The 10,185-nt window shown below is 47.7% G+C and overlaps 1 protein-coding gene across 3 annotated transcripts in view; it reads left to right on the forward strand.

Annotated features, from left to right (window-relative positions):
* Tmem120b (transmembrane protein 120B) overlaps nt 1–10,185 on the forward strand; it is a 45,090-nt gene that overhangs the window by 31,173 nt on the left and 3,732 nt on the right. For all 3 annotated transcript variants that reach the window (XM_076848165.1, XM_076848240.1, XM_076848318.1), the window contains 5 exons: nt 5,299–5,364; nt 5,836–5,897; nt 7,959–8,051; nt 9,308–9,372; nt 9,787–9,855. In XM_076848165.1, coding sequence (XP_076704280.1) covers nt 5,299–5,364; nt 5,836–5,897; nt 7,959–8,051; nt 9,308–9,372; nt 9,787–9,855 — 355 coding nt within the window. The remainder of the gene's footprint in view (nt 1–5,298; nt 5,365–5,835; nt 5,898–7,958; nt 8,052–9,307; nt 9,373–9,786; nt 9,856–10,185) is intronic.

The following is a 10,185-nucleotide window of genomic DNA, read 5'->3' on the forward strand; positions in this document are numbered from 1 at the left end:
AAGAAACTATTCCCAAAAAGCATGTGCGGAGGCAGCAGGAGGGCCCAAGTTGGGATGCGTGCTGCTTTTCTCATTTCTTAAGTAGCCCAGAGCCAGCTCAGGAGCTTAGGGCTGGTACCCAGCAAACACCCCATGGACTTTGTTGAAATGAATTGAAGCCAGGCTCTGCAGTGAGGAAAGGTCTTTGGGACCATACTGGTATTATGGGGATAGTAGAGCAGAACCAACCATATGCACCTCCTGCAGGCTTGCTCCCAGAGACATTTTTTAAAAAGATTTTTATTTTTTATTCTTAGTTATACATGACAGTAGAATGGACTTTGGCAGAATATACATACATAAAATGTAACTTATTCTATTTAGGGTCCTACTTTTGTGGTCATACGTGATGGATCCCCGAGACTCTTGTCTGTTTCCTGGTTGTGTCTGAGACCTGAATTTGGACAGACGGAGTACTCTGGGAACAGGCTTGAGGTGTGGGTGTATTCCCATCACAAAATGGAGCCACCCCTGCTGTGCGGGCTCCCACCTGAGCTGTAGCTCTTTGGTTCAATAAGCAAGTCAGCTTCCCTTGCAAACTTGGCAAATGATGGAAACCCACCCAGGAGGGACTAAATCTGAGGGGGCACTTATGAGCCCACATAACTGGGAAAAGGAGAAAAAAAGCTCCAACAGTGCCCCCCTCCAACACACACCCCGATTCTGGGGATTGGATCCAGGGGTGCTGTCACTGAGCTACACCTCCAGCCCTTTCTTATTGTTTGAGACAGGGCCTCGTTAAGTTGCCAAGACTGGCTTCAAACTTGGTGATTTTCCTGCTTCAGTGTCCTGGGTTGCTGGGATTCTGGCGGCGCACATCAGCATGACCCACTCCCAACAATGTTAACAGCCCACTCTAACTCCCTAGTGTTCTCCCTGGGCTGGCTCTTCTAAGCCCAGGTGGGCCAGGAATCGGGTCAGCAGTTCCAGAGCTGAGAGCCCCTCCTGTATCCTCATAGATCCAGAGGGAATCTTCAAACTTCTGACTGGTTAAATTGGGATGACTTGCTGGCCCCTGAACCAATCACTGTTGCCAAAGAGCTGCTGAACACCTATTGGCCAGTTCTGAGACATGTGCTGGATACAGTCCTCAGCTCCACCAAACCAGCCGATGGTGTGAGTGGGGTGACTTCCTGTATACCTGAGGCCGCAGACCAGGATGGGTGGTGATTGGCAGATGGCAAAACAGCTGATGTCCACTATAGTTAGTTCTATGCCCAAATCAGTAGTGATGGCAACCCAGCTGGGTTGGCTTTCCTAGAGAACCAGCTCACAGTGCTTGAATCTCTGGCTTTTTCAGGGGCCTATCCTTGGAACAAACATGTAGAGGGCTGCAGGCAAGGGAGGAGTAGAAGCCATTCCCCAGCTGTCCAGATTGCCCCAGCCCCAAAGCCAGAAGCTGCCTTGGGTTGAACAATGCCTGGTGCGCATCTCTTCTCGTTATCTAATGTGTCCTGAAGGGAGAAGCGGAAATCTCCCTGGCATGATCTGCAGAGTCCAATGTGCTATCCCTCTGCTCTGGCCCACCTGCACCTGCTCTTCCTGAGTCCTATACCCTCTGCTTCTAAGAACAAGTCCACAGGCCTTGTTTTTATGGCAGACATGGCCTAGAAAGTGACTGCTATGGGGTTTTTGCAGAGTTCTTTTTGAGGTGATTCAAAGGTTCTGAATTGATTGTGATGGTTACACAGCTCTGAGAATATAATAAAAACCACTGAATTGTATAACTGGATGAATTTGACGGTATCTGAGTTATATCACAATCAAACCTTTATATAAAAACACACAGACACAAAACCAGCCCCGAGCCCTGGGGTGAACAGATGGGCAGTAGGGTTCATGAATGCTAAGCTGGGGAAGATGCAGTTTCTAGCTTCACCCCATGGTGCTGAGCTGTGTTTATTGATGGCATCTGTCAAAACTGGGCTCTGGGCACCATTAGCTCTGAAATTGAAAGCTGCTGCTCAGTCAAGCTTGTCCAGAGTGTGGGTTTGGCCCAGGGCATTTCTCAGGGAAACTTTGGGGAGTAGGACAAAAGAGTGTCCGGGGACAAGATCTGAGAGCCCCTGTGTGGCTTTGCAGAACTCTAGAGGGGTTGCAGTGATACCTCTTGGTTGCCCTTTGGTGGTGGGAGGTCCTGGGAATTGAACCAAGGGCCTCATGCATGCTGGACAAGTGCTCTTCCACTGAGCTGTACCCATAGCCCTTTTAATTTTAAGACAAGGTCTCACTAAATTTTAGGTTGGCCTCAAACTTGTGATTCTCCTGCCTCAGCATCCTGAGCAGCTGAGATTATAGGCATGCACTGCCATGTCAGGCTCTTGGTTGATCTTCAAGCTGAAAGTCCGAGGTTCTGGCCAGCTGAATTTACTATTAGGAAATTGGATTCAGGGGTCCTCTTAGACTCGGACAGGCAAGAAGAGGGTAGTAGAATTGGGGCAGTGCTGGGGACAAATATTTGGATGAATGTGATCTCCTGTGTTGGTTGGCATACAGACTAGCTGCTGCTTTCACTCGCCACACCTCCTGGATATCACTTCATTCGTGACAACATTTATTGAATGCTTGTTGTTTACCTGGTGCTGTTATTGCTAGGAATACAGAGCCTCGTAAAACGTAAATCTCTTACCATAATCCTTGAGTCACACATAGGTTGTTGCCTGAACAGCTAATTGATATCCAGAAATGTCTTATGGGCTGAAAAGAGAAGAGGAGTTGGTTAAGATTCAGCCCTCATTCTTGTGACGTGCACTTTCCAGTAGGAAGATTTTAAGATGGATCCAACCCACCTATTAGGAAATGCAAGTTAGGATCCCAATGACAAACTGCTGGGCACAGTGGCACATGCCCAGCAGCTCAGGAGGCAGGAGGATTATGAGTTCACAGCCAGCCTCAGCAATTTAACAAAGTGCTAAGCAACTCAGCAAGACCCTGTCTCCAAATAAAATAGAAAATAGGGCTGGGGATGTGGCTCAGTGGTAGAGTGCCCCTGAGATCAATCCCTGGTCCCCCCCCCACCCCCTCCTGCTGCCAAAAAAAAAAAAAATCCCGATAACAGTGGCAGGGGTGTAGCTCCATGATGAAGTGTTTGCCTGGCATGTACATGGCCCTGGGTTCAATCCCCAGTGCCCCCCCCCCACAAAAGACATAATGAAAGTGACAAAATTTTAAATGTTGGGCTGGGGTTGTGGCTCAGCGGTAGAGCATTTGCCTAGCATGTGCAAGGCCCTGGGTTCGGTCCTCAGCACCACATAAAAATAAATAAAATAAAGGTATGGCGTCCAGCTACAACTAAAAAAAAATTAAATATTATCTCTAGTGTTTGTGAAGGTTTTGGGAAACAAATCTACTGCTGATGGGAGTGTAAATTGGGGAAGCTGTTTTGGAGGGTGATTTGATAGGTATCAAGGCATAACCTGCCCCAGTCGTCCAGCTTCTGATAGCCACCATGGAGAAAGTGTCATGCAGGGGACTTCCACAAGGATGTCACAACAGTATTGAGAAGAGGCATGGTGACCATTTGTGGAAGAGCCAAGTAGACTATGGCAGAGCCACTCCTTGGAATGTTGTTTGCCACATCCCCAAATAGCAGGCCTGTAGCTGCCAGTTGGCCTGGTGGTGATGACAGGAGAGCAAGCTGCAGGCTGGTTTTCATTAAAAAGAAAGCCTCATGCAGCATCCTCTTCCCCAGCAGCAGGTTCTCGTGGTTCCTCTTCCTTGTAAGAGACAGCATCTGGACATCTGCCTTCTCAGTACTCTGTTCTGGAAGAGTTATAACAGAACAGAGGTGATTATTATTTCCATGTCCGTCACCCATTGCCCAGTCTTTGGGAGGAAGGAGCCCAGCTGTTCCCAGGGTGCATTTAGCAGAGCTCATTGCTCCATGTGTTTGGATTGCAGCTCCCAGAAAGGATCTGGGGAGTCCAGCAGAGACCCGAGACAGATGTGGACACATGTGGAGTCTGTCATCCCTGTGTCTGCACAGGATAGCATGGCTACGGCTCTGTGTGAGTGCATATATATATTTGTGTGTTTATTCAACACAGTAACTGAGCAGCTGCTCTGATCTTGGTGTCACAGATACATCAGTGAGCAACACAGACAAGATCCCTGCTCTCCTGGGATTTACAGATGAGTAGGAAAGGAGTACATAATCTTAGATGGCAGTAAGTACCATGAAGAAAATTAAACAGGAATGTAATCCAGGGTTTTAGCAAGGTGGTCAGCGAAGGCCTTTGGCGGAGGTGAAAGTTAGTCTGAAACTTGAATTCATACCCACCCCCAGCAGGCAGAAGACTTGGAGCAGAGAGAGCAGCAGGTATAGAGGCCTTGTACTAGCTGCTGGACTGCCAGGGGGACTACTGTGTACTGGGCATCTCAAACTACATCTTTATTCTTTATGGTTCCATAAGCTGGAAGTCCAGGGTCAAGATGCTGGCACGCTGCTCTCTGAGGTCTTTATTCCTTGGCTTGCAGAGGGCCACCTTCACAGTGTGTCCTTTCCTCTGTGCACACTTATCCCTGGTGCCTTTTCCTCTTTGTACAATGACATCAGTCACATTGGATTAGGTCACCTTTGTGACCTCTGTTAACTTCAGTTACCTCTTTAAAGACCCTCGCTGGGGCTAGGTTTGTAGCTCAATGGTAGAGCGCTTGCCTAACACATGTAGGGCACTGAGTTTGATCTTCATCACCACAGAAAAATAAATAAATAAAGGTATTGTGTTCACATACAACTAAAAATATTTTTTTTAAAAAAGACACTATCTGCAAATAGAGTCACATTCTAAGGTACTGGAGTAGATGTCAACATAAGAATTCGAGGGGATGTAATTCAGTCCATAATCGCCCTGAGGCAGCAGCAGGCTTGGCAAATTCAAGAAAAGGCCAGGATGCTCAGAACATCTGGGTGCCCAGAGAGAATAGGGAGGTGGGCCTGAAGGCCAGGTGATGTTAGGGATGTGTTATGAGGGTCTCCAAAACCCCTGGAGCCTGAGGTGGGTCTCTGGGATAATCTGCAGGTAGTCAGCATAGGATTATTATCTCTGTAGGATCAAGAAGGGACAGAGTATGGTTTGTGCCCATTTCCAGGCAAGTGCTCTACCACAGGACCACATCTCAGCCCTTGGTTTTGTTGGTTTCTCACTCCAAGAAGCTGTTTCCAGCTGTAGAGCAGCCCCTGCTGCATAGGTTGGAAACAGAGGCCATCACCTGTGTTTCTGTCCCCACCTGAGCATCTTTCCTTCTTTTCTCCCCGAGAATTAAAGGCTGGTGGGTGTCTCACCATTATGTCTCTACGTTCCTGTCTGGAGTGATGCTGACCTGGTGAGTTGCCCCTTGCTGGGCCCCTAGAGTTTCCCCAGGGAGTTGGATGAATTGAGGCTGGTCAATGTGGAAGGGGCCCTTCTAGGGAAGACTTTTGGGTCAGGAAGGCAAGTATGAATTTACAACTGGGCTAGAGGACTAGCTGCCAGGGCCCTGTCAGGCCAGTTGGGAGTTTCCACAGCTGGGAATATTTCACAGTTGCCTGCTGTCTGAGGCAGAGGTGACAGGGAACATCAAGGCCAAAGGAATGAATGAGGTTTCAGAATGACTACCAAGCTCTCTTGGTTTTAGAAAGAATGATGGGCATGACCTGGCCCAGTTCCAGGACAAATAAGGGCAGAGACCAGGGACTCTGGCTTAACTTTAAAACCTTTTTCTTCTCTCTTGGTTGGAGTGGAGCTGGGACAGGGACCAATGTCAAGATTTCCGAGCACCTCATCTCTTTTTTTTTTTTTTCCTCTTTCTCTCCAGGCCCAATGGACTAATTTATCAGAAGTTTCGCAATCAGTTTTTAGCATTCTCAATTTTTCAGAGTGAGTGTCTGAGCCCAGCTTTGGGGGAGGGACTGATTTCTTGGGGCTCTCACTGAAGGGGTCCCCCCAGTGGACATCATTGCTGGGCTGTGTAGAGGGAGACCAGGGAGGGAGAGGACCCTGACCAGAAATCCAGAAAAGAACCATTCCCTGCCCCGCAGCTGAACTCCACCCTACCTCCCCACCCCCAGCCCTAGGAGAGGGACATCAGCCTGCACCTGCCCTTTGGAGCCCCAGCCTCTGCCCAGGAGTGCAACCTTTGGGAACTGAGTGGTGTTGGAGCCACAAACCTTGTTTCCCAGGTTTAAATAAGTCCTTAAAATGGATTTTTTTTTTTTTCCATTTTAGAGTAGCTCTGAAGGCTGGATGTGGTGGTGCTCACCTGTAATCCTTGTGACTCTGGAGGCTGAGTCAGGAGGGTAGAGAGTTCCAAGCCAACCCAAACACCTTCATGAGACCCTGTTTCAAGATAGAATAAAAAGGTGTGGGGATATAGCTCAGGGTTAAGGTTTTTCCATCCATCGTACTGAATTCAATCCCCAGTACCAGAAAAAAAGAAAAAAGAAAAAAAAAAAAGCAGAGAATAGCTCTGGATTGGTATACAGTGAATTGATTCTGAATTGGTTCTGAGGGGGTTGTCTCCTACCTTTTTCTTCCTCCCTCCCTTCCTCCCTTCCTCCCTTCTTTTGGTGCTAGGGCTTCAATCCCCAGCCTTGTGCATGCTGAGCATGTGCTCTACCACAAAGCTACACCCCTAAGACAGGTCTTGCTGTGTACCCCAGGCTGACCTCAAACTTCTGGGTTCAAGTGATCCTCCTGACTCAGCGCCAGTTTCTGGGACACAGGTGCAACCACCATACCTGTCTCTGTATTATCATTTTTTCTTTTTCCCTGAGGTACTGGGGATCAAACCCAGGGCTTGGCGCATGTTACACAAGTGCTCTAATACTGTGCTGTATCCCCAGCCCTCCATATTACTTGGATTTTAAATAAAAACCTGCTTGCAAACAACTATAAATATATAAATTCAACAATGAAAATTGTACAATAATCCACCTTTAGGGGTGATCAACATTAAGATCTATGTCCTTTCAAATGTTGTTTTTTTTATTTTTTTTTTTTTAGTTGTAGATGGACACAATATCTTATTTTTTTTCAATTTATGTGGTGCTGAGGATTGAACCCTGTGCCTTACATGTGCTCAGCAAAGTGCCCTACCACTGAGCCACAGCCCCCTCAAATGTTTTTATATATATATACACATATGTATGTATGTATATATATATTTCATATGTACATTTTATAATTATGGACATAGAGCTTTACTATTATACCTTAATTTTATTTTTCCCACATTTTTTATTGTGCATTATAGATGTACATACTGATGGGATTTGTTACATATCTGTACATGAACACAATACACAATATAGCAATATAATTTGGCTAATATCACTCCCCAGCACTTCTCCCTATAACTTTTAAAATTTTTATCTTAACTGTTATTTTGTTATGTCAGTACCTCCTCATGTTTAGCAACTAGGAATTATCCTATTATACAGCATCATCTCTTGTGATCTTCCACTGTGTGTAGCCTCCAGCTTAGCACTGGCATCTTACGTTCCAGCAGGTGTCTCTCAAGCGTGTACTGCGTGCCTAGGAAAATTTCAGAAGTTTCCAGTCTAGTTGGGGCTTACACGGGTCCTCATATCTGAGCTGTCTTTGTATTCTGGATAGAGGATAAAGCAGATTCAGACTAGTGTGGGGAGGGTGGGGGGGGAGGGAGAGAGAGAGAGAGAGAGAGAGAGAGAGAGAGAGAGTGTGTGTGTGTGTGTGTGTGTGTGTGTGTGTTTTGGGATTGGGTGGGAGAGGATTGTAACCTGGGTGGGAGAGGATTGTAACCAGGGTGAATTTTCTGCCCTCTGGCTGGTGACGTCCCACCAGCCTGTGGTTTGGTAAGGTCTGCTGAACTTGGGGGCCTTAGAGCTTTGGGTGAGAGGCAAAGTTGTCCTGTCCTCAGGTTTGTCAGCCCTAAGCCCAGGTGCTGTGCTCCCCCTGCAGGCTGTGTCCAGTTCCTACAGTATTATTACCAGAGGGGCTGCCTCTACAGGTTGCGAGCCCTGGGTGAGAGGAATCACCTGGACCTCACTGTGGGTGAGTAGCCAGGCAAGGGCTAAACAAGCCTTGGCCTGCCCAGCTCCCCACACTGGAGCATGTCCTTGCAAGGACACAAGACCTTCCATTCAGCAGAGCCAGGGCTGCCATTCTTTATCTGAGTTGCTTTTTGTAATTCATTATGGATTCTGTTTCAATTGCCCAGTGTGAGGCTGACTGAGTGCCAGGCCCTCAGAGCTGGGCCTTGACCTTATTCTTTTTAGATATCTATTCTTTGCCTGTATTTTATAATATTCAAAATATTAGGCAGGCATGATGGTGTGTGTATGTAGTCCCAGCTGCTTGGGAGCCTGAGATGGGTAGATGGCTTGAGCCCAGGACAACCTGGGCAACATAGCGAGATCCCATCTCAAAAATATACACACACACACTATTAGCCTAGTATTGGTTTGCATATAATTCATGTATGACACATATATGTATAAATATGTATAAATAGGGGTTGGAGGGATAGCTCAGTGGTAGAGTACTTGCTTAGATGTGCAAGGCCCTGGGTTCAATTCTTGGCACCAAAACAATTTAAAAAATGTATATACATATGTACATTGGAAATATGAGCTTAACCCTTTTCATCCATGGCATGCTCAATCAAAAAAGAGCTTTCCCTCATTTAAACTTTAAGGGGAAGTTATTTGTAATAAAGCTCTGCTATCATTGGAGAAGGTCACTTCTACCTGAGTACTCTGCAAAATAGACCCTATTTGCCCAGTGCTGTGGCACATGCCTGTAATCCTACCAACTTTGTAGGCTGAGGCTGGAGGATTGCAAGTTCAAACCCAGCCTTAGCAACTTAGCGAGGCTCTAAGCAACTCAGCATCTCTAATAAAATATAAACAAGGGCTGGAGATGTGGTTCAGGGGTTAAGCGCTCCTGGGTTCAATCCCTGGTTTAAAAAAAAAAAGCCCTACTTTAATATGATTGAAGCGATATGTGCAAACGCCCATTCCAAAATGCAAACTCCTGCAGCAATTAAGGAAATTAGTGAAAACACAGTGCCTGAAGCCGCCTGAGTAGTGCCGGGCCTTGTCTCATGGTGACTTGAGAGAGCAGTTGGGTATGGTGACAGGGGCTCTGCAGGTCTCTGAGTTGTTACTGCGGTGGAGTGCTTACCCACCTATAGAAGGTGAACAGCGCCTGCCTGGTGTTAGTTGCTGGCTAATCTTAGGGTACATGGTGGGGCAGTGGCCCCTTGAGTCCCCTCATATGGGCCCTTGGCTCCTTGCTGCTTTCTATAGAAGGATTCCAGTCCTGGATGTGGCGAGGCCTCACCTTCCTCCTCCCTTTCCTCTTCTGTGGCCACGTGAGTTCCCCTGCTATTTTGGGGTGCCCCTGTCTGTGCTGATCCCAAGTATAGAAGGTCTTCAGGTCTCCCCCTTCTTCACCAGTTGTTTACAGGCAGCTGAAATGTGAAGCCCACCTCACCTCTGTCCATAGTATTAGCCCACCCCAGCTTCCCCCAAATCTGAGGCCTTCCCTGCTGCTCTGAGCCAATGGCCAAGACCAAGTCAGTCTTCTTGCAGGAGCAAGAAGCCTCAGGGATGCCCTCTGGGTCCAGGGATACTAAGGAAAGAAGCCAGAATTGGTCCTCATACCCACCCTGCCTGGGGTGCAGTTTATCTGGGGGGTGTGCCTCGTTCAGGTGGGATTGGAAGCTGGGGGCTGGACATCTCCCTGACTTTTCAGTGGGTGAACAGTACTGTCTTCCTGTCTCCAGTTCTGGCAGCTCTACAATGCTGTCACACTGTTTGAGCTCTCCAGCCATGAAGAATGCAGAGAATGGCAGGTATGGTGTTTGTGTGGCGTATGTGTGAGTAGGGGTGAGGCCTTGCTGGTGCTGAGCTGGCTTAGGGACATTTCTGTCCTCAGCCACCTCCTTTTCTCTGCCTTGGGGCCCTATTGCTCAGAAAACTCTGGGAGATAGTGGGAGGGATTTCAGGGACCATGGAGCCCCTCAGGGATCTAGGGGCTAAGGAGGCCCACCCCATCAAATGTTTCTCCAGGACCAGCCTGATGCTGGAAACTCATTGCCTTTACCCAGTTCACCTACCTCTGCCTCTGGAAACCCCTGCAGCTTTGCTGGGGCCCTGGGGCCCCAGGTGAGGACCTACACTTC

Source organism: Callospermophilus lateralis, chromosome 1 (genome assembly GCF_048772815.1).
Source record: "Callospermophilus lateralis isolate mCalLat2 chromosome 1, mCalLat2.hap1, whole genome shotgun sequence".
Taxonomy (NCBI): Eukaryota; Metazoa; Chordata; class Mammalia; order Rodentia; family Sciuridae; genus Callospermophilus; species Callospermophilus lateralis.